The 24,801-nt window shown below is 45.1% G+C and overlaps 1 protein-coding gene across 9 annotated transcripts; it reads left to right on the forward strand.

Annotated features, from left to right (window-relative positions):
• The first annotated feature begins 11,277 nt into the window (after nucleotides 1-11,277).
• mcfd2 (multiple coagulation factor deficiency 2, ER cargo receptor complex subunit) lies at nucleotides 11,278-22,643 on the forward strand. Of its 9 annotated transcripts, none has more exons than XM_038813018.1 (4): nucleotides 11,278-11,375; nucleotides 14,574-14,762; nucleotides 19,866-20,025; nucleotides 21,165-22,643. In XM_038813018.1, the coding sequence occupies exons 2-4, from the start codon at nucleotides 14,584-14,586 to the stop codon at nucleotides 21,294-21,296; spliced, it is 471 nt and encodes a 156-aa protein (XP_038668946.1). In that variant the 5' UTR covers nucleotides 11,278-11,375; nucleotides 14,574-14,583; the 3' UTR covers nucleotides 21,297-22,643. The 9 variants fall into 9 exon arrangements, with proteins under 9 accessions (XP_038668946.1, XP_038668974.1, XP_038668939.1 ...); XM_038813011.1 differs by having other exon boundaries at nucleotides 11,334-11,494; XM_038813025.1 differs by lacking the exon at nucleotides 11,278-11,375 and adding an exon at nucleotides 11,422-11,444.
• The last annotated feature ends 2,158 nt before the right edge of the window (nucleotides 22,644-24,801 follow it).

Genomic DNA, 24,801 nt, shown 5'->3' on the forward strand with positions numbered 1-24,801 from the left:
CAGGGGATACTTGGCGGTCGTTGCCGCTCTGGTACTTTAAGCTGGACACGTGGCTTTCTTTTGGTTGGATTTTCACTTGGCCGTATTTTTGGACCCTTTTTGTTCTCTATACCAGTTTTTTCTCTCTTTTTCCTGTTATTTATAATGTTATGTTGGGAGGGCGGGATGGGGGGGGGAGTGCCGGGGGTATGTGTTTCTTGTGGGGTTTTTGGTTGTTTTGTATTTATCGGTGTGAGATCGGGGACGGGGGTGGAACTGAAGATGGAGGGGCGGGGAGGGGCAGGGCGAAAGCGCGGGCTTTCCTCTGGTTTCCCGCGCACGGGGCAGAGGAGGGAGGGGGGTGGGAGTAAGGGGCGTGGTCAGCAATGGCTCCCTTTCCCGCGCTGGAGCGGGGTCAAGGAGGGGTGGTAAGGGGGGGGACGTCCCCCATGCTGGGAGGAGCCGGAGTGTGGCAGGGGCAGCCGGGTCAGCGTAAACCAGCTGACTTACGGAAGTACTATGGAGGGTGCATCGCGGCTAGGAAGGGTCCTAGCCTGGGGGGGGAGGGGGATGGGGGGGGGGGGGAGGGGGAGGGGGGAAGGGGGGGCCACCGGGTTGCTGCTGAAAAGGCCAGGGAGGAGAAGTTGAGGACTGGAGGGGTGGGGGGGGGGGCGCCATCGCCATGGGGAGCGGGTCAGAAAGGGAGGGCTGACTCGGGGCGAGCAGGTGACAGGATATGGCTAGTCGGCGGGGGAAAGGGGCGGGCTGCCCTTCGACCCGGCTGATCACTTGGAATGTGAGGGGGCTGAATGGGCCGGTCAAGAGAACGAGAGTAATCTCGCATTTGAAGGGGCTGAAGGCGGATGTAGCAATGCTACAAGAGACCCATTTGAAGGTGGCGGACCAGGTCCGCCTGAGAAGGGGGTGGGTGGGACAGGTGTTCCACTCAGGACTGGACGTAAAGAACCGAGGGGTGGCGATCCTGGTAGGGAAGAGGGTGTCGTTCGTGGCGGCGGAGGTGGTAGCGGATAAAGAGGGTAGATATGTCATGGTGAAGGGTAGGCTGCAGGGGGAGAAAGTGGTGATGGTTAACGTGTATGCCCCGAACTGGGACGACGCTGGCTTCATGAGGCGCCTACTGGGCCTCATTCCGGACCTGGAGGCAGGGGGCCTGATCATGGGGGGGGACTTCAACACAGTGCTGGACCCCGTGTTGGACAGATCGAGTTCAAGGACGAGTAGGAGGCCGGCAGCGGCAGAAGTGTTAAAGGGGTTTATGGAGCAGATGGGAGGGGTGGACCCCTGGAGGTTTGGGAGGCCGAGGGCGAGGGAGTATTCCTTTTTCTCCCATGTCCACAGAGTCTATTCTAGAATTGACTTTTTTGTATTGAGTAGGGGACTGATCCCGAAAGTACGGGAAGTGGAGTACTCGGCCATAGCGGTCTCAGACCACGCGCCACACTGGGTAGATTTGGAAATGGGAGAGGTGCGAGACCAGCGTCCGCTGTGGCGCCTGGATGTGGGGTTGCTGGCGGATGAGGAGGTGTATAAGAGGGTCCGGAAGAGCATTGAAAGATATCTGGACATTAATGACATGGGGGAGGTGCAGGTGGGGATGGTATGGGAGGCCCTGAAGGCGGTGATCCGGGGGGAGCTGATCTCCATACGGGCACATAGGGAAAGGAGGGAGAGACAGGAGAGGGAGAGGCTGGTGGGGGAGCTTCTGGACGTGGATAGGAAATATGCGGAGGCACCAGAGGAGGGGCTGCTGGGGGAACGGCGTAGTTTGCAGGCTAAGTTTGACCTGTTGACCACCAGAAAGGCGGAGACACAGTGGAGAAGGGCGCAGGGCGCGATTTATGAGTATGGGGAGAAGGCGAGTAGGATGTTGGCGCATCAGCTCCGCAAGCGGGATGCGGCTAGAGAAATTGGGGGAGTGAGGGAGAGGGGTGGGAACATAGTGCAGAAGGGGCCAGAAGTAAATGGGGTTTTCAGAGACTTCTATAAGGAGCTGTATCGGTCAGAGCTGCCGACGAGGGGAGGGGGGATGGAGGGCTTCTTGAACAAACTGAGGTTCCCCAAGGTCCAAGAGGAGCTGGTAGAGGGGCTGGGGGCGCAGATAGGGTTAGAGGAGCTAGTCAAGGGGATTGGGCATATGCAGTCGGGGAAGGCGCCGGGGCCAGACGGGTTCCCAGTGGAATTTTACAAAAAATATGCGGATCTGGTGGGCCCTGTGCTGGTGCGAGCCTTCAACGAGGCATGGGAGGGGGGGGCTCTGCCCCCGACAATGTCGCAGGCACTGATCTCTCTGATCTTGAAGCGGGACAAGGACCCCGTGCAGTGTGGGTCATATAGGCCTATCTCGCTCCTGAATGTGGACGCCAAGCTGCTGGCAAAGATCCTGGCTACCAGGATAGAGGATTGTGTGCCAGGGGTGATACACGAGGACCAGACGGGTTTTGTGAAAGGGCGGCAGCTTAATACGAACGTGCGGAGACTGCTAAACGTCATCATGATGCCGGCAGTGGAGGGGGAGGCGGAGATAGTGGTGGCATTGGACGCGGAGAAAGCATTTGATAGGGTGGAGTGGAAGTACCTGTGGGAGACGCTGGAACGGTTTGGATTTGGGGAGGGATTTATTAAATGGGTGAAGCTGCTCTATTCGGCCCCGACGGCAAGTGTAGTGACGAATGGTAGGAGATCGGAGTATTTTGGGCTCCACCGGGGGACCAGACAGGGGTGCCCCTTGTCCCCCCTGCTCTTCGCACTGGCAATTGAACCGTTGGCGATGGCACTGAGGGGCTCAGGGGGGTGGAGAGGGCTGACAAGGGGCGGGGAGGAGCACCGGGTATCGCTATACGCGGACGACCTGCTGCTATACGTGGCAGACCCAGAAGGGGGAATGCCGGAGGTGATGGAACTGCTAGCAGAATTCGGGGACTTTTCGGGGTACAAGCTAAACTTGGGTAAGAGTGAGGTATTTGTGATACACCCAGGGGACCAGGAAGAGGGAATCGGGAGACTCCCGTTGAAGAGAGCAGGAAAGAGTTTTAGATATTTTGGGGTGCAGGTGGCAAGGAACTGGGGGACTCTCCACAAGTTGAACTTCTCTAGGCTGGTGGAACAGATGGAGGAGGAATTTAAAAGGTGGGACATGGTGCCGCTGTCGCTGGCGGGCAGAGTGCAGTCCGTTAAAATGACGGTCCTCCCGAGGTTTTTGTTTTTATTTCAGTGCTTGCCCATCTTCCTCCCTAGGGCCTTCTTCAAAAAGGTGACGAGCAGCATCATGAGCTACGTGTGGGCGCACGGCACCCCAAGGGTGAGGAGGGTCTTCTTGGAGCGGAGTAGGGAGAGTGGAGGGCTGGCATTACCCAACCTTTCGGGGTATTACTGGGCGGCTAATGTATCGATGGTGCGCAGGTGGATGATGGAAGGGGAGGGGGCAGCTTGGAAACGAATGGAGAGGGCGTCCTGTGGCAACATAAGCCTGGGGGCCCTAGTAACGGCGCCATGGCCGCTCCCTCCCACGAGGTACACCACGAGCCCGGTGGTGGCGGCCACCCTCAAGATCTGGGGGCAGTGGAGGCGACACAGGGGGGAAGTGGGAGGTCTGATGGAGGCACCATTAAGAGGGAACCATAGATTCATCCCGGGGAACATGGACGGGGGATTCCAGAGCTGGCACAGGGTGGGCATCAGGCAGTTGAAGGATCTGTTTGTAGATGGGAGGTTTGCGAGCCTGAGAGAGCTGGAGGAGAAATTCGGGCTCCCCCCGGGAAACGTGTTTAGACATTTGCAGGTGAAGGCATTTGCTAGACGCCAGGTGGAAGGGTTCCCCTTGCTCCCCAGCAGGGGGGCGAGCGATAGGGTGCTCTCGGGGGTCTGGGTCGGAGGGGGGAGGATATCGGACATATACAAAGTAATGCAGGAGGCTGAGGAGGCATCAGTAGAGGAGCTGAAAGCCAAGTGGGAGGGGGAGCTGGGAGAGCAGATAGAGGATGGGACATGGGCTGATGCCCTGGAGAGGGTTAATTCCTCCTCCTCGTGTGCGAGGCTTAGCCTCATTCAATTTAAGGTGCTACATAGAGCCCATATGACGGGGACAAGGATGAGTCGGTTCTTTGGGGGTGAGGACAGATGTGTCAGGTGTTCGGGAAGTCCAGCGAACCATGTCCATATGTTTTGGGCATGTCCGGCACTGGAGGAGTTCTGGAAGGGGGTGGCAAGGACGGTGTCGAGGGTGGTGGGATCCAGGGTCAAACCAGGATGGGGACTAGCGATTTTTGGGGTTGGAGTGGAGCCGGGGGTACAGGAGGCGAGAGAGGCCGGAGTACTAGCCTTTGCGTCCCTAGTTGCGCGAAGAAGGATACTGATACAGTGGAAGGACGCGAGGCCTCCAAGCGTGGAAACTTGGATTAATGACATGGCAAGCTTTATCCAGTTGGAAAGGGTCAAATTCGCCCTGAGAGGGTCGGTACAAGGGTTCTTCAGGCGGTGGCAGCCTTTCCTCGACTTTTTGGCTCAAAGATAGGGTGCAGAGGTCGCAGCAGCAGCAACCCGGGGGGAGGGGGGGGTGGCAACAACGGGTGTGGTGGGTTATTTAAGGTTGTAATGCGGGCAAATTTGTTCGCAGTTCATGTTTGATGTTAATTGTTGCTTTGTTTGTTTTTGGGGGGGGGAGGGGGGAGGGACAGCGCGCGCGGGGGGTCGGGCGGGGGGGGGGATATTTGTTAAGAGGGAATATTTTGTAATAGTCTATGGTTAGGGGGGGTAAATATTTTCATGTAAAAAATCTCTTCAATAAAAATTATTTTAAAAAAAAGAATACTCATTCTACATTCTAAATTCTAAATACTACATTCATCCAATAATGGTGACCTTCTGCAAAGTACATCTCCACCTATCCACCCACAAGTGGTCATCAAGGGTTTTAGCAATCAAAGAAGTCAAAAACTAGACATGGACCCAAGCCACACAATGTCTGCCTTTTCAAAGCACCATGGCGCAGTGGCTAGCACTACTAGTCTCAAGGTGCCGAGGACCTGGGTTTGATCCAGGCCCCAGGTCACTGTTGGTGTGGAATTTGCACATTCTCCTGTGTCTGCCTGGGTCTTACCCCACAACCTAAAAAGATGTGCAAGGTAGGTGAATTGGCTATGCTAAATTGGGTGGCATGATAGCACAGTGGTTAGCACTGTTGATGCACAGTGTCAGGGTCTGAGGTTCAATTCCCAGCTTGGGTCACTGTGGAGTCTGCATGTTCTCCCCATGTCTGCGCAAGTTTCCTCTGGGTGCTCCGGTTTCCTCCCACATGTCCTGAAAGACATGCTATTCGGTGAATTGGACATTCTGAATTTTCCCTCAGTGTACCCGAGCAGGTGCTGGAGTGTGGCGACTTGGGGATTTTCACAGTAACTTCATTGTAGTGTGTTGCTCGTTCTGGGTGAGTGTGCTTTACACTCAATTTGGCTCTGTTTCGTTCCTTAGCTCTAGAGTTGCCAGGTATCGTTAAGATACCGCCACAAGTTTCAAGTTCAAGCTCAGACCAATAACTCCATACACCAGTTAGTAAGTTAAAGCAAGACACATTTATTATAATAGTTATCTACTAATTATGCATATAAATCTACAAGACTAGGCTAATCCTACCACTAACAGGCCAATACTTATCTGGAATAAGGGAACTGCCGGATCAGGGAACAACTGCCTCTAGCTTTGTCCTGGATCCGCAGGCTTCCAGTCGGTGTGGACTAAAGGGGTCAGGAGTATCTACTCTCGTAGCGTGCGTTGTGTGACACTTACTTGATGGCAGCTGCTGGCCAGGCCTCTCCTCTCTGTGGTCAAGTTCGAGAGCTGCTACAAAGGTGTTCTTGTTGGGAGGGCCGGCAGAGAGAGAGCTGGGGTCGGGGTCTCTGTCTTATACCTCTCCCAGGGTCTCGCGCCCACCTGGGTGGACCCTCTATACACTCGCAATCGATTGGGTCTCTTCCCAATCGATTGATTTGAATTTCCCCAATAACGGGGCAGTCCCTCGATCACTGGGCGGTTCTTGGGGCTTATTGTTTTGGACTTCTCTTGGCGCCGAGAAGTCTGACCTTCTATTCACTGTAGCGATTTGAGTTAACTTGTTTCCATTGTACTTGGGAATCACTGGGTATCGCCTCATTAGTATGCTAACTTTTTTTTCACAGTGCTGTCTGGTTTCTGCAGCAGTCAGAATACACAAGCGCTTTTGCAAGCTGCTTGCTTTTGCAACATGTCCATTTTCCCTGCATGCTTTGTAATCTTCCATTTTGTGTTGGGCAGTGGCCACCCCAGGTGGCTACAAGTGTTAATGTAAGCCTACTTGTGACAATAATAAATATTATTATTAAATTGCCCCTTCAGTGGAAAACAAAATGGTGCTCTAAATTTTTTTTTTAAATGTCTATCTTTTCAATGTGGAAAGGAAGTAAAGTTATTGATGAACCTGGTCTGCTGGATTATGAAGGAAACTAAAACATTCATCAGATGACTCCTACACAGCTTCCCATCCTACCCAAATCTTCCAGGGCTAGAATTCCAGAACTACCGAGAGTTCAAGAACGAGAGACTGCAAGGAGCCATCACTTCAAAAAAGGACAGAAAAAACAAACACATGAAAGAGGGCGAACTCAAAAAGCGAGAGAGGGAGCATGTGAAATGCAAAGAGACCGATGAACCTGTAAAGTCAAATAAAGATAGAGGGAAATTGATCATGGGAAGGCACAGTTGAGGCACTGCTGCCTCACAGCACCAGAGACCTGGGTTCAATTCCAGCCTTGAGCCACTGTGTAGAGTTTATATGTTCTCCCACGTCTGCGTGGGTTTTCTCCAGGTTCTCCGGCTTCCTCCCACAGTCCAAAGATGTGCAGGTTAGGTGGATTGGCCATACTAAATTGCCGCTTAATGTCCAGGGATGTGCAAAGTAGGTTACGGGGATAGGGCAGAGTGGATGGGTGAGTGGACATGGGTAGAGTGCTCTTACGAAGTGTCGGTGCAGACCCGATGGGTCGAATGGCATCCTGCACTGTAGGGAGTCTATACTACATTCTATTCAATACTAGAAACGTGATCAAGGAAAGTATCCAGATCCAGAAGTTGGACCAAGGGAAAGAAGGAGGAATAGTACAGAGTTAGTAATCTGCAGAGATCTTATAATACCTTCTGAAGTATGTACAAAATAAGTAAAAACTGGAGGAATCTTATTTCTATTCCTCAAAGATGACAATCAATCATACATTTGGAAGAACCAGAGATTGAAATTAGTGAATAACCAGAAACTTAAACTCTCAACGAAGATGATCCAAGTCAAGAAAAAGGAGTTCAAAGAGAAATTACTGACAAGAACACAAATCAGGGAGAGTTGTGAGGCCTTCTGACAGATTGAATCTGTGATATCAGAGACTTGATGGGAGGTGGAGTAGTATGTAAATATGAATGTGGAAAATATGGACTAAGACATGGAGGAAAGGTAGTATTAGTGTTAGTAAGGGTCAATGTGTGAGACTTTATAAATAGCACCTCCTATAACGATGACATAAGAGAGCATATGACTAGGGAGAATGTTCATGGCTTCAGCTGTGAAACAACTAGTCATGGATCAGTATATAGCTCAGTTGTATAAAATAAATCAGTTGTTGTTTGAACATACCAACGTTTCAATAATCATTCCGAAGCTAGATAAACTAACATACAACATTGTGCACACTCAGAGTAAGTGGAAAATAGAAAAAGAACTAATAGCAAGTCATAGACAAAGTACTTTACTCAGCAAGTAGTTATGTTCTGGAATACACTGCCTGAAAGGATGGTGAAAGTAGATTCAAACTACTTTTCAAAAGATATTGGATAAAAACTTGGAGTGGAATATTTTGCAGGGCTATTAGAGGCAGGAGAACGGGACTAATTGGATTGTCTTTTGAAGAACCACCACAACAAGCACAATGGGCTGAATGGCCTCCTTCCTCTGGTGTATTCTATATTCTACAGCCTTAGGAAAGTGATGCTGGTGAAAAAGATTCAGTTCCAAGATGGTGTGAGATAGAGGCGTAGTGGTTAGCACTGCTGCCTCACAGCAACAGTTCGATTGTTCGATTATGGCCTTGGGTGACTGTGTGGAGTTAGCATGTTCTTCCCCATGTCTGCGTGTGTTTCCTTCGCTGTTCTGGTCTCCTCCCCCAACCCAAAGATGTATGGGTTAGTCAGATTGGCCATGCTAAATTGCTTCTTAGTGTCCAGGGATGTTCAGGTGAGGTTAAGGGGTTGCAGGGATAGAATGACGTGCATGGGGGACTGGACCTGGGTAGAGTGCTCTTTTGGAGGGTCGGGCAGACTTGATGGGCCGAATGGCCTCCTTCTGCACTGTGAAGATTCTATGATTCTTTTATGATTCTATAATGGGAGACCAGGGCATCAGTTGTGAGCACTCAGGCCAACTGTATGATTTTGGTGTTTTATGCAGACTTTGAGAACTTATTTGCATAGGCAAAGAAGACAACCAACAAGGGAACAAATAGTGAGGTTTCGTGTCTATGCTAATCATTGCACTCATTGTTCAAGTTGGGCTTCACCATGAATTATCAGTGGTAAGGGGTATCCAAATTTGAGGATAATCTTGAGGCTTGCTGGATGAGCTGGATCAGTTGAGGGAACATTATTGAAGTGAGACCAATACAATAAAGTCAATGAGGATCTATCTTTTTTAAAAATATATTTTATTGCAAATATGTATCAAAACAGGTTACAACAAATAAACACCCCAGGAAACAGACTCCCAGCAATCAACTATACAGTACACCTTTCCCCCCCTTTTTCACCCCCCACCTCCGCCCACGATTAACAGCTCCTCAAACACGGTCACAAGCATTCCCCTCTGCAGAGCTCCTTAACTTATACTTTATCTTCTCCAACCGCAGGAAGTCATACACATCACCCAACCAAGCCGCTACCCCTGGTGACGATGCCGACCGCCATGCCAGTAAAATTCGCCGCCATGCAATCAGAGAGGCGGAGGCCACAATATCGGCCTTCCTCCTCCATGAGCTCCAGCTTCTCTGAAACCCCAAATATCGCCATCAAAGGGTCCTTGTCCACCTCCTCCTCCACTGTCCTGGCTAAGACCACGAATACTCCCACCCAGAATCTTCCCAATTTTTCGCAACCCCAAAACACGTGCGCATGATTTGCTGGCCCCCACCAACACCTCCCAAACTCATCCCCTGGAAGAACACGCTCATTCTCGCCCAAGTCATATGCACTCTGTGCACCACCTCAAAGTGTATCAGACTCATCCTTGCCCAGGAGGAGATCCCGTTTACCCTACGCAGTGTCTCACTCCATGCTCCCCAATTGATCTCCCCTCTGAACTCCCCTTCCATTTCTCCTCGATCTTCACCACTCACTCGCCTCCCCGCTCTCCCAGGCACTTGTATATGTCCCCAATTCTTCCCTCCCCTTCCACACCCAGAAGCAACAGTCGCTCCAGCAGGGTGTATCCCGGCAACCTAGGGGAACCCCCTCCAGGCCTTTCGCTCGAAGTCCCTTACCTGCAGAAACCTGAACTCACACTCCCTGGGCAGCTCTACCCTTTCCCCTAGCTCCTTCAGACTGGCGAACCCTTCCTCCAAATACAGATCCCTCACCTTGACCAGCCCCACTTCCCTCCACCTCCTGTATACACTATCCACCCCCACCCCACTGGCTCAAACCCACGATTCTCACACAGCAGCATTAACACCAAAGTCCCTTCCACCCTAAAATGCCTCCTCAACTGATTCCACAGTAGATTGCACCACCAAGCTCCCTGAATACCTACTCAGAGGCATTGGCAGCGCTACTGTCACCATAGCCCTGATACTGGACCCCTTACAAGATTCCTCCTCCATCTTAATCCATTCTGCTCTTCTCTTTCCCACCATTCACCGCCCAATAATAATGAAGCAGATTCGGCAACGCCAATCCCCTCTGCGTCTGTAGCAGGGTAGCACCTTCCCCGCCCACACAAAGCCCAAAATGATCGTGTCCAATTTCTGAGAAAAGGTCTTTGGTATTACGATCAGGAGAGCCTGAAAAATAAACAAGAACCTCGGCAGAAAATTCATTTTCACCACTTGGACCCTCCCCACCAATGTCAACTGCAGTGTATTCCACTGAGGATCTATCATGGTGAAATGAAGAAAATGTCCTGAACAAATCATTTTCTTTCAGATTAAATGAAGATGTAGTCATTGATAAGGTAGATACATGAGGTACAAAGAAGAAGATACCATTAGATGGTAGAACACTTGGTAGTGTTGATGTACATGGCATGTGAAAGCCAGAGATTCACATTGAATGAATGTTTTTAATTCCATGATTTTGTTTATGTTGATCAACTGCATATGAACAGTGAAACAAACCCCTAACTTCATGAACACTTTAATATTCTGTATCAAAAACAGAAAATGCTGGAAAATCTCAGCAGGTCTGATAGAATTTGAGGGCAGAGCTATTTTTGAGTCTGGATAACTCATCGTCAGAGCGATATTCATCAGAGAATATTCCATATATTGTGTATTTTATGCATTCTGAAATTAAAATTGATTGAGGCATTCTGTAGAAGCTGTACTACATCTAGACCTGGTGTATGAAATCTGGTGTTTCAGCTGAATAAATCAAAATTACAATACAAAATGGTAGATTATGGAACAAATCTCCATCCTCGTTCATCTAGCAAACATTTACAAAGCACAAAGGTTATTCTTCCTTTAGCGTCCAGGATCCAACTCTGCTTTCTTTAGTTCTCTGGAAATCATCCCACTCGAGTAGGTTCCAATCATTACCGGTGTCCTTCCAGAATATGGACTTTTGGGCAATGCACTGGCCACCACCCAACCAATCAGAGTTCCACCCCATCTCTCATGTGCCACAAAATCTGAGTTCTGCTGCTTGAAAACTAGCACCATCTACTATGTTGCAACTTTTTGAATTGTCTGGATCACGTTACTTGCAGTATTTTATAAGTTGATAAGTGACGTCTTGATTTACATTATTAAAGTATCCTTCCTAGATAACAAATACGGTCATTTGTTCTTGTGCTGCTACATTTGAATGAGCTAAGTGTACTTAGACTGTACTCAGACCGATCTGTTGATTTTTTAAAGAGTCTTTGTTGATTTATGAGAGAGGTTGCCATGACCGCTATATGTTCAATGCGATTTGCATCAGCAGAACCAGGTACAAGCGCCAACTCTGGGACACAAACGTGGCGGACCGGAAGAGCTGCCACGCACTACCCTTGCCCCCACGTGACATGGGGACCGTCCCGCCAATCAACTTTCGTGAGGGCGGGGCTAGGCAAGGTCAACGGCTACCCTCTCGAGCGGCCGCAGCTAGAAGTGAGTCGCGCGCACAAGACACATTTATAACGGGGGGCGGGGGTGGAGGAACGGAAAAGCTGAACAGAAGTAATTGGCGCTGAGAGCGGGAGCAGTTGATTGTTGCCGGGTGTTCCGCGGTGGGCGCCGTTTCTTTTTTTCTTGGGAACTGGAGGTGTTAACTGATTTGACAGGTCGGGTTTAGCGGCCGGTATTTTTGTGCGACCGTTTGTGCCGCCAACCTGACCCTTCGCCGGCCCGCTTCTGTTTGTGTGACAACGGGGCGGGGGGGTGGATTGACGGGTGCGCTCGCCAATCAGGGCGCTCGGCGTCACAAAGACCACTTGGAATATTGACGGTTGGACCAATCAGAGAGGGGTGTGGGCGGGTTTCCGCTGGCTGGCTGGCCAGAGGAGCAGGGTGAACGACCGACCGACGACCGACCAGCCCTTGCAGAGGGAGAAGACGAAGTACAACTGCCCCAATCTCCACCACTGGATCCTGTCACGGCAGGATCAGCCCGAAACGTTCTCCTCACCCCCACTTGACAGCGGGTTTGTTCATGAGCGATATTGAGACCTCCTTCCTGGGCTTGTGTGAGCATCTACCGAATTAGCGTTAAAGATCGGCTAGTGACCGACTGTCCTGGTTGGGGTGGTGGGAGATCACTTTGCAGTAAGGTTCAAAGTGAGATTGCGAATCTGAGGCGGTCCAGTGCAACAAACTCTTTAATTCAACGGTTGACACTCCAGGGAGCTGCTGAATATTGACCGCCCAGCATGATTATGTGATGATCGTCTCTATGCTGGAAGAAGTCATCTGAGTTTATGATTAGGAAATTGGGAAAGTCTTGGAATTATGTCAAAGGCACATGTGCCTTATGCCTTTGTTCGTTGGTGCCTACTGGACATGGGTAACCATGACCAAGGCAGAAACACTGTTCCATAGACTCTAGCGGGGGCAGGCATGATGGGCTGAATGGCCTCCTCCTGCACTATAACAGTATGTGGTTGGGAGATTGAAGGCATCTTTGGATGGTGAGATGTACTTGTAGGATGGTTTAGCCCAGTTGGCTGGATGTTTGATTTGTGAACCAGAGCAAGGCCAGCAGTGTGGGTTCAATTCCAGTACCAGCTGAGGTTATTCATGCCTTCTCCACCTTGCCTGTCTACAGGCCTCAGGTGTGGTGACCCCCCCCCCCCCAGGTTAAATCACCACCAGGCAACCCTCTCCCTCAAAGGGGAAAGCTACCTCTGGTCTTCTGGGGCTATGGTGACTTTGTTGTACTTGCCATGAACCTTGGTATATGCATTCAGGCTAGAAAGAAATAAGTATTTGTGTGTGTGGTATGCCAATTTGAATTTGTCAAATGTTTTGTGTTTTACATGAATTACACTGCTACAGGCTTCATGAAAATGTGGCAGTCTATTTGTACATGCAGTGTCCTTCAAACAGCAATAAAGTGAATAACAATTTTGGGGGGATTCAATGATGCAGTATGATGTGAAATCTGGTTTATGGTTTGTATGCTTTAGGAATATAACTTTATGGTTTGGGAATTTAACTTTTTCGGTGTAAGTGAGAACTTTTTCAGTGTAAGTGAGCAATGAAAAGGTTTGGTTCATGTTGACTTGGTCAGAACTAAAAGTAAGATCAAAGGCAGCAAGAAGCTCACGCTTAACTTTATGATGGTGTCAGTAAGTCTGGGGAGCATTGTCCTCCTGTCTTTATTCAAAATATAAGTTATTAATAAGGCTTCCCAGAATCAAGGAAAAGTTTGGAATTCAAAGGTGTTTGATCTGCATTTCTACTTGGGGACAGGCCATATGTGTCATATTGTCATACAGATGGTGATTCAGTGAGAGCCTTGATTTGAAGGTGATTTTTTTTTAAGCAGTTCAGTTTTCATTTGGTATGGGAAATGCAGCTGGAAGATTTGTTGTAGTTTGCAGCTAATTATAGAAATTTAGAGACTTGTGGCAGAAAGCAATCTGTTTGAATAATTAGTTTTGGAGAGAGCTGCAACAAAAGCAAACTTGAGGGGGGGTAGGGAGAGGAAATTACAGCCTATGCATCTCCAAAGACAGAACAAGGTGCTGAAGAGTCCACAGTCATGAGGTCTTTTCAGAAATTTGAACGATTGCTTCGCCAAAAACTATTGAAAGGATCCATATGTACTTTGTAGCTTGAGGACTATCGTAAGGAGAATTAACAAATTTTTGGAGGGCTGTGACAACCTTTTGGGGTTTCCCAGGAAAAGTGAACGAATCTTCAAGATTTTGTATGATAAGAGAACACTTTTGCGAGGTGGGTAATAAAAAGTAGAACCGAGTTTATAGCATAAGTCTTCATAAGCTGTAGTTTAACTTAAGCAAGCTTATAGGACTTTGTTTTGTTTAAACACGGTTTAATTTTTTATTCCATACATTTTGTTTTGTTAAAACATGAAATTTTGTGGTGTAGTTCTATCGATTAATTGCTGAGTATTCTGATTTCTTCTTTAAACATTTAACCGTAACAAGTAGTCAGTTGACTAATCACTAGTGACCACCATCTTTGAGGAAAGAGGTCAATTCGCTCTTGAGATTGGAACAGGCTCTGATTGTCTTGACATTTGGATACCTGTGCCACGGAGGTCTGCGGTATCCCAAAATCTAGTTATGAATGACCAGTCAACACCATTTGTTGGAATTTTGAGCATTGATTTATGTTAACCTGTAACTAAGTTGTAAGCAAGGCAGTTACTGTGTAAATTCATATGGTCTCTCTCTCTCCTTTTGATTGCCTATCCTAATATTTCCGTATGTGGCAGTATCAAACTTTGTTAGCATTCCTGTGAAGGACATTGGGGTGTTCTGAATGTGTTTTGTTGATACAAACTGAAATAGCAAATGGGTATCAAGTTAGTCAAAGTGCACTATGGGTGGAAAATATAACCTAATACATCAAGTATTATCTGGTTAACTTGAACCAAAAACATATTGGACAGAAAAGCCATCTGTAATAGTGCATTATCCTGTTTTTAAAAATTTCCTAAATTCAAGTTACTGACCAAAACCCAGAATTCTCATCTCTTGTGAAACCTCAATTTCAAATGGAGCTTAGCTGGTCACAGATTAAGCTATCACAGGATACAAAAGTATTATTTTGTACAAGTTAAGGGTTTCAAATATAGTGCTCCTATTTTTGGAATAAACTCATTATGTCATTGTTATACAGGATCTGCATCATGTTATGCTGGAGTAGAGTTGTGAGGAGCTGCTTCGTAGGGTTTCTATGTCTTGTACTATGGAGCAGGCAGCCTTTGCATTCAACTCTAGCTCAAGGGCATATGCCAAATGATCTTGAAGTCACTGAGGGTCATCGACCGAACATTCGTCTAGATAAGAACCTTGTTCAAGACAAAGAGTATGTAACTCACTTTTTACAGAATAACTCCCGAGTAAAGGAGTTTACTTTGTATGGTACATAATTAATTTTTAATTTCCTAGATGTTGCAAAGTTATACAAGTAGTTTCATACATGACAAAATTTTTAACTTGGAAACTTAGGGTTGTTTTCCCCATTTTACTTTGCATCATCACATGTCTTGGCTATCCCTTTGTTGGCTGGTAACTTCATGCATCTGTCTTTCTGACAAAATAAATCTTAATTGGTCTTGTAATGTTCTTTCTCTCTCCCTGTTGCATGCTTGTTGTCTGTCCCTCGTTTATTTTTGTATCCTCCCTAAAATAACTTCATCAGCTCCTCTCAGTCCTCTACCAGTCTAATTTATGTTATCGTCTGGGAGATTTCCTGACACTACCATGCTGCACAATTCTGAATAGCACTTAGGAACAGGGTGCGAATTGATGCAATATCTTGTCCCAGTAACTAGTACAGAATTAATGTACAATGGGGTCTCAATATGCTGTATTACCATGTCACCCTGTAAAAATCTTCAACAAATGCTTGTAGGACACAAACATGTCTATCAAACTGAGAAAACTGAAATGGGAGAAATAGTTGTGTATGTTAAAATGGGACTACTTTTACATATTCCATTCTTGGATTATCTCTCCAAACTTTGCGTATGTCTGATAAATGTATTTTCTCAAAATCTTTTTTATTGGCTTTTCTCTTAGTTGTGTGTATACATTACATTTTCCTTGCCCGCGCTAATTTACTTTATTGTACAGTGAGGTTTATTTTGTCCTTCACCCTCTGGATTGGTCTATAATTCCACCCCCCCCCCCCCCCCCCCCCCGGCTTCAGCCCCCTTCCTCGTCTCTTGTGATCTTCCCCCCGGTTCCTCGTCTATCTTGGGTTTTTCTGTTCCTCACATACTCCTCGTTGCCGTCCTCGAACAGGCCGACAAACTGCCCCAAGTATCCAGGAAGCCTTCCTCCAACCCTCGGAGGCGTACTTAATCTTCTCCAAGTGGAGAAATTCTGTGTCAGCCAGCCAGTCTGCAGCTTTGGGTGGTGCTGCTGATTGCCAGCCAAGCAGGATTCTCCGGCGTGCGATTAGGGAAGCAAAAGCAAGGGCGTTGGACCCCTTCCCCATGTGCAGCTCTGACTGCTCCAATACCCCGAAGATTGCCACTATTGGGCATGGCTTCACCCTCACCCCCACAACCTTGGACATTGCCTCAGAAGGCTGTCCAGAACTCAGCAAGTTTGGGGCAAACCCACAACATGTGGGTATGGTTTTCCGGGCCCCTCTGGCATCGCTCATATTTGTCTTCCACCTCTGGGAAGAGCCTGCTCATTCGGGTTCTGATCAGGTGTGCTCTGTGCACCCCTTTGAGCTGCATTAGGCTTAGCCTAGCGCAGGAGGAGGTGGTGTTCACCCTGCTCAGTGCTTCGGTCCAGAGGCCCCACCCTACCTCTGTCCCCAGTTCGTCCTCCCATTTTTGTCTGGTCTCGTCCAGTGGTGTTCAAGCTCTGTCCAGTAGCTACCCGTATATTTTTCCATGTAGCCCCCACTTCTCGCTGGTTGTGCCTAACGGGTCCTCTGGTAGTGTGTTTTCTGGGGCCCCGGGGTACCCTACTCTCTCTTTGTGGAGGAAGTGTTTTATTTGGAGGTGTCTCATTTGTCCTTTTGCTGGTTTCCACTTCCTCGTCCAGTGTCGCCAGTCTGCGCCCTTCGTAGAAGTCCCCAACCGTCAGTGCACCCCGTCCTGCCTCCATCTTTTGAAGGTGGTATCTAGCATGGCTGGGTGGAATCTGTGATTGCCGCAGATGGGAGACATTTTAGTTATCCCGAAGTGCTGTCTCAACTGGGTCCACATTCTCAGCGTGGCCACTACCACTTGGCTTGCTGAGGAGGATGAGAGTGCTGCTGTAGCCAAGGCCCGTGAGAAAAATATTTTGAGTGCATTAATGCTTATGAATTATTGGTATTGGAGTAATTTAGCTGATTCAAAGTATCCTGCAAAGCCTGATATCCAAATTCCATAGTGACAGTAGCTTGCTACAATATTACACCTTGTTTCTTTGTCCTTTTAAAAGGCATGAGAAATGTACATAGTAGAAGTAGTCCCATTGCAACATTGCACATGCTTACAATGTTCTGCACTGCTGCCAACTAGGTATCCTGATAGAACAGTGCATGTTAGGTGGATAGTACCTGTGAGGAAGGAGCTACTTCATTTTTTTGTCAGTTTTTGCTCATTGCTACATACAGCTCACCCATTCCAGGGCTCGGTATTAGGCCAGCCCTCTGGCTCGGCCATGTCCCTTAAAAAGCAGGATGGAATCAAAAATTCAACTGAAAGCTTGAGATACGTGGCTATGTCTTAGCTGACATAGAATCAAGACTCCAAGCACTTCAAATTGTTCTGAAGGGTGCCAGATATGTTTGAAACTTAGACTCTGGGATGGAGAATCCAGGCTAAGTGCTCCTGCCAGTGGAGAATCGGGACTAGTCTCCCCGGCGCTATGAGCGATGCCCAGGTGCGAGTCTCCCTCCTTAACCATGCAACGTAATGCATGACGGAGAACGTGCCAGATTCCATCAGGATCCTAGTATCGGGCTGCCATTTTGAGCACACTGCCTGATCACCAGGTCACGTAGCAGGCTCTCTTCTTCCCCCTTCCCCACCCCCTCCCAACACACACATCATGCAAATCCTGACTCCTCCCCCCACCCACCTACCAGTGGAATAAAGCATCACCTCCCCCCACACCATGTTTGCATGAGGGTGACCTGACCCGCCCCCTTTCAGTCCTTGTCCCCTGGTATTGCCAATGGTGCACTGCCATGAGAGGAGATGGCATAGTGAGATTGTCACTGGACTAGCAAACCATGGACCCAGAGTAAAGTCATGGGGACCTAGGTTAAATTCTGATGTGGCCACCTCAGCCTGAACAGTTTTGCCTGACAGCCGAGCAGTTTTTGCAGTTCAATGAAGAATCAACGCAGAAGCACTTTTCCTTATCTCAATGTTTCAAGTGTTGGAGGCTTCCTCCAAAGCCCACACCAAGTGAACAGGCTTCCAGCTTTCACTAGGCTGTGATTGACAGTTTAATGGTTCAGTCACAACTGCTTGGTGGTTTGTTTATTAATCGTTCCCTCTATGCTTGAATGCATTTCAGGTACCCTGCATTGATCTTAATCACAATATTTCTAAACACTCTTGCAATGATTGATCGCTTCTCACCACATCAAAGGAGCTAAGTGCTTTCTGCTGTGAGAAAAGAGGAAGTGAAACCACTTAGCAGTGGTGCCTGAACCATGAAACTCAGTCACAGGCTAGTGAGGTTGAAATTCAATGGATGTTTGGGGTGTCATGAGATTTTGAAGCCTTTTGTTGTGGGCTTTTTAGGAAGTCTCTAACACTTACTGCTATTTTAAAGGCTTTTGTCTGAGGGAGCAGATGTTAAGAAGGGAAAGTGTTCCTGCTTTGATCTTCACTGGACTGCTCTTCAACTATCAGAGCAGTTCAGGGTGAGGAGGACATTTCAAATTTAAAAAAAAAACTACAACCAGGAGGATGCTGTTTAGCAGAGGACTGCCTGAGATTACCATGCGAAGGGTGATCTTCAGGTCGCCCTGGAAAGGGCAGACCAGACATAGGACTCGTGTCCTGACAACAGAAGAGCAGCACATAGTCAGTGCTCTGACTCCCTTGATACACCTGAGGCACCACCGTGCCAGGACTGCACTTTACCATCTCGCACCAAAGCATGCCCCGTGGAGTTTGTGCTGTGGGAGTCTGTGCATCACTGGGTGGTGGGGGGGTGGGGGGGGGGGGGGGGGAGAGAAGAGTTTGTATCAGGCTTCCAGCCCGTTAATTGCATGCTAAACCTAAATTAGCAACTTCCTGATGGCACAGGGTAGATAGCGCATTATGACCAGTGACGGGGCAGAGGAGAATAGCTATTGGTCTGCCGCCCAGTGCCGATGCTGTTTTTCTGCTCCATTCTTCGATTGATTCGGGATTCTAGATTGAAGCGGTAGTGAATGGAGAATTTGGCCTTGGTTGCACTCGGCTTACACTCAGGATTGTTGCAGCTTCCAGTTTCTGGGCATGCCAGATATCTTTAGGTGTAGTCAGTCTGAAGCACCTGATCATCACAACCATCACAAAACAAAGGCCGAATGACAAGAACGTGTTATAAGAATTCTGCATTTGCACCTACTTGAGGAACTCCAGAAAATCCTAGACAGTATAGGTGAAGATCTGATATATAGATTCTTCCCTGTGCCTGGAGAATGCTAACCAGTGATCACCAGTCAGTCTAAATAAAATTTAATTTTCCTCTTTCATGGATTGAAATTTTAATGATTGCATATTTTCAAACTGTTTAAATTGGACAGATGAAGGTTATTTATTTAACCGAAGACACACAGCTCTGAATTGGCTTTGCCCCATAACACGCTTGGCTGCAAAGGTTTAAAGTAGGATTAATATCGCAGAAATCTGAGCAGCAGTATTTCCCTTAATGCTGTTTTTCTGCTCCATTCTTTGACTGATCGGGATTCTAGATTGAACCCATGTTCAACCCATTCTGACCTGTTTTGCAGATTCCTTTGCTCCATCATTTGCAGTTGCATCTTCAATTTTCTAAACTCTGGAGTTCTCGCCCATAACATCTCCCATCGTCCCTCTTTTGAAGACCTTTCTTTAAACTTGTCTCTGACCAAAATTCTGGTCAGTTCTCATCTTAATATTTTTCCACCTCTGCTTAGGCTCGGCATTCGTTTTTGACTGAATATGCCTTGACATGTTTTTTCCATGACCCAAGACCATACATACATACGAATTGATGTTAGAACTTTTTATCAGACCTACCTGTGAAATATTGGTGTTTAATGTTGCCTTTGAAAAGATTATGTATTTTCTTTGCTATATATCAGATATGAGAGGAGTGTATATCAGATATGAGAGGAGTGTATTTACTACAAGCAAATTTTAAATTATTGATACTATTCACAGAACACTTTTCACAGCAGGAATGCTACTAGTTCTGAATCAATAGATGTACTGTACCGTTCTTAATGAATGTGATTTTCTTAATATTGCAGTCATATTATGGAGCACTTAGATGGTGTGATAGACAAGCCAGAATCTGAGATGACGCCACAAGAACTTCAACTTCATTACTTCAAAATGCATGATTATGATGGGAATAATCTACTTGATGGACTGGAATTAATATCAGCCATTACACATGTACATAAAGAGGTAAATACTATGCTACTGGGAACATTCACCTAACTTCTCTGATTTAGTCACTGAAATCTTTGTTGTGTACAGACTGGAGAGCAAATCAAGTACTCTCTTAGTATGTATGACGTGGCAATTGGAAGTGACAACCAGATTCTTTTTGAAGAGTCTCTTATCCATCGAACGCAGATCATCTTTAGACCAATGCACATTGAAATTGTACATCAAAAGTTATGCTGTACAATTATACCTTTCCGTCTTTATTGCTTTGTGCACCACATTGGTGGGTTTCTGTTATTCACAGAACCAATTTGACACTCCTGTTCTATTGTAGGCTGAACCTGCTTGAACACACACACACATCAGAATTGCACTTGCCTTTGGTTGCTAAATAATAGGGGTAAATGAGAATTAAAATGTTTTCTCATAATTTCATCTTTTCATAGTTAATCACCTTGTAGTCCAACAAACTGAGTTGAAGTTGTATTCCACCCAGTATAAAGGCCTCGTGGATGTGGGCAAATGTCATTGCTTCATTATATTGTGTATTTTAATCAGAGCCTTGGATACGTAGTCAATTCACCAATGCTGTGCTTCCCAAAATGCTTTTCATCAAAAAGGAGAAAAATCTATACAAACTGTATAGTTGATTGTTGGGAAGAATGTTTCCCTGGGTGTTTATTTGCTGTAACCTACTTTGATACAAGTTTGAATAAAATGCGTTTAAAAAATAAATTTAAAAATGCTTTTCATCAATATGATAGCACTCTGGAAAAATGGCTCACAATTTCCTTATCTGAAAATCAGTATGATGAATACAGGAGTATGTATATTGGAGTAGTATATATTGAGCTAATTAAAGTACTTTGCTATAAGTTATAATGAAGGAGAAGTACATAAAGTATAGATGAGTTATTCTGTAAAGAGAAAGAGGATAATATTTCTGGTGCAAGCCTCTTCCACAGATCTTTTTTGTAATTGTCTGCATTTGGAAGCAGAATCATTAAAATATGTAATTGAGACTGCTGATATATGTCAATGCCTATTAAAATGACACATTATTTAAACCTGTTGCTTATTTTCAGTTTGGCAAATTGTGCCATTTGATGGCTTTTGGACTTTATAAATGCTTATACTTGTTATCTTTTTCTGTACAGGAAAGTGGTGGCCAAGGACATCCCATGAGTGAAGAAGAAATCGTTAGTTTAATTGATGATGTTTTAAGAGATGATGACAAGAATAATGATGGATACATTGATTATGCTGAGTTTGCAAAGTCACTAGAGTAAAAATGACACACAAACATGGAGTTATGTTTCCCAGTTTCTGATGACCATAGTGGAAGAATTAAATATATTTTTTATTATTGAAGGTCAGTTAACTTTATTTCCTTAACAACTGAGCCAATCATAGTTTACCCGAAGGTTTTCAACTCTTTTTTTGTACAGAATTGCAAACTGATGTTTTTAAACTTTCACTGGGTCCTTATGAATATTATTGTGCAATTTAAAAATGAAACGTGCACAAGAGCAGTGTTAATGTTGCTATTCAATATTGTGAAATGTTGCCATTTGTACTGTAAATAAACAGTAATAATTCTAAAGTGTTGACATGTCACTAAGCTATCACTTTTTCCAAGTTACGCAAGTCAGAATTGCTTCTAGCTGTTTAGGGCAAATTTATAAATGAGAAGACCAGTTATCAAACATAAAGATATTTAATAGTTTGTCTGTTTTGCTTCATAGCAATTTAAATGTAGGTGATCAATAAATACCCTAGTTATATTGTATTACTGTACATTTCAATTTGTATGAGGTGGCGTTTGTGGAATAAGCCTTTTAAAATGTAGGATCTTCTAGTTCCAGGAACTAAGTGATGTAGTGTAACATAGCTAAGACGCCTTGCTGTTAACCTACTTTTTCAGTTGAATAAGACTTTAAACTGTTCAAGGGTGGCATAATTTTGGTATACCATTTAATTTTGTTTGCACCAATCATTCTTCACCTTCATTTTCTGCTGAGCTGTCAGAATAAGCAGAATGAAAAATTGTATGCACCTGACTGAGTTTAATCAGTTCTGTGGTATTTGGAATATAGAAAGTCAATGTCTGTTTGAAAGCTATATGTTTACAAGAAAAATTACTGGTGTCTTTATCATTTTGTGTCTAAAATGTATTACAGTTTTAAAATTTGACTTACTGAAAAGCTTGTGCGTTATTAATATGTTGGAGCCTGTTCACAGTCCAACAAGCCATCTTCAGCAATGCACCTTTTTAACTGGTCATTTGGTGAAGGATGCAATGGTTGACAACTATAACATATTCCAACCTTGAAATTATGCTGTTTGTATTTTGGTGCACAGACACTTGGTATGTTGTTACGGCAATTTTGTCTTTTATAACCAGTATTAAAATAGTCATGAATATTCATACTGATGTAAAGTATTCATGTACTATTCACATATAACAATATAAAAATCTCATAGGAGATTTATGAAGTGGAATCCTGGTTTGAGATTTCTGTAGATGTAGTGAATCGAAGATTTTTTTACCTGTGTTTAAATGTGCCTTAGGTGAAATATCCTACCTCATTCATTCCTTCCCATATAAATGCACCAATTAAAACGCTGAATAGTAACATAATTGTCCTTGGTTTTCATCACTTCATACTTTTAACATCGGTGCAGCTAGTAGTGTTCATAATTGTATTTAAGAAGAAGGCTACCATGGGGCAGCACAGTGGTTAGCATTGCTGCCTACGGCGCTGAGGACCTGGATTCGAATCCCGGCCCTGGGTCACTGTCCGTGTGGAGTTTGCACATTCTCCCTGTGTCTGCGTGGGTTTCACCCCCACAACCCAAAGATGTGCAGGGTAGGTGGATTGGCCACGCTAAATTGCCCCTTAATTGGAAAAAACAATAATTGGGTACTCTAAATTTATATTTTTTTTAAAAAAGAAGGCTACCTCTGGTGAGAGTGACAAATTCCATGTACTTGTAACTGACAACATTTTGTTTCTTCTAAATATATAATTTCAGATGGGGTGTCAATGTTGGCATTGGCAAAGTTGTACAGATGGGTCATTCTGTATAGTTAGCTCATCTAATAGGAAGCTACAATTTTCCTTTACTGTATTGACCTCTGATTCTCTTCTCCCCAATACAATCACTTATTTTGCATAAAAATTATTCCTGTCATCGGTTGAGGTAGAGGAAGAAAATCAGCCAGGCACTGTGCACGTGTGTTCTTGTTGCTACAGATCTCAGTGGTAGCCTGCTCCCAAATAATGAATGGTCATTTGGGGAAATATAGGCCTGGAATTGTACTACAGTATAAATTGTCACCTTATGGAATTCAGAGTAGTAACTGTGGGAAAATGTATCCGCCATTACAATATTTTCTGTTGTAATGGAAATGGTCATTTTATTATTTGGCAAAGAAAGATTGTTAACTCAATTTCATGAATTTTAAAAAAGATTATGGGGGCTAGCCAGTCTTTTATAAAGATTTAGCAAAAAAAATGTTTAAGCTTTATGCCTCTTTTTAGAAAGTTATGGATTCCATTATCCACTTTTAACAGCTTTTTCAATGTGCAAATAGTCTTGAGTATAATATCTTGAACCCTGCTACAATTAGCAAAGATACTATCTGCTTAACCAGATACTTGGTGAGCTGGAATGAATGGAAAACCCTGAATATCTGATTTTTCACATGTGCATTTTTAAGTGTTGGGATATTTTATTATTTGAAATGGACTATGATAAGCAAACCAGTGTTGTGCTTTCTTTTCTTTTCTCAACCTGATTTGCTCAATTTGTAACTGAGTTATACAGTCGCTTGGTGTTTGCCTACTAGGCAGAAAAATTCACTGTGATTTGGACCTATCAGCAAGATTTGGAGCTCCTTTGTTTACCTTCAATGAAACTTTATTCACAAGTTCTCATACCCCAGTTTGTAGGCAGTTACCGCTTACCTGTGAAAACAACTTATTTAATTGCACACAGAAGAAACCGGAGAATATAACTTTTGATCATCCCTAAGTATTCTTTCCATTTTGTTTCTAAAGAGCTTTTGCTGCTAATTGAGACAACTATGTGGAAGGAAATTAATCTTAATTATAGTCTTGTTTGAACAAATGCCATGTACTTTCATACAAGTTTTGCCAAAATTACTATTAGCAGTCTCCACTGAAGAATGAGCATAGGTTCTTTAAAGAGGTTTGACTCTAATGCCAATAAAATATTTGAAAAGGAATTTCTTTATTTCTTTTCACTTTAAGAAAAAGAAATGAATGCATGCCATTGAAAATAAAATTGACAAAAATCGGGTGTTTTGCGTATTGTGAATGTGAAAAGCTGTTTTTAATTACTTAGTCAATTGAAGAAGCCAAGAGAGAGCTTTAGACACACACTACTTTAAAATTACAATGGCTTGGCTGGACCTTAAAATTACAATGGCTTGGCTGGACCTTATAATAAGCTAAGATGCTTTCCATAAAGCTCTAATATTTTCATTGCTGGGAATAGAAACAGCAGTTACGAATAAATGTAACTAAACTTTAGTTCAGCATAGCTTTCAATTCTCTCTTGTGGCAGTTTTCAATTCTCTATTGTGGCACAGAGCTTAACAACTATAAACCTATTTTTACTACTGTTCTTATTTAATATACTTTGCCAATGTCTGGTACTGTTTGAAGACGTAGAACCCCAAGAAGGGCTTCACCCAGGAGAATCTACTGCAATATAGAAAGCTAAGAAAAATATCTAGAGTAAAAATGCATTTGTTTATCTCCATTT

The sequence above is a fragment of the Scyliorhinus canicula genome, chromosome 1, assembly GCF_902713615.1.
Source record: "Scyliorhinus canicula chromosome 1, sScyCan1.1, whole genome shotgun sequence".
Taxonomy (NCBI): Eukaryota; Metazoa; Chordata; class Chondrichthyes; order Carcharhiniformes; family Scyliorhinidae; genus Scyliorhinus; species Scyliorhinus canicula.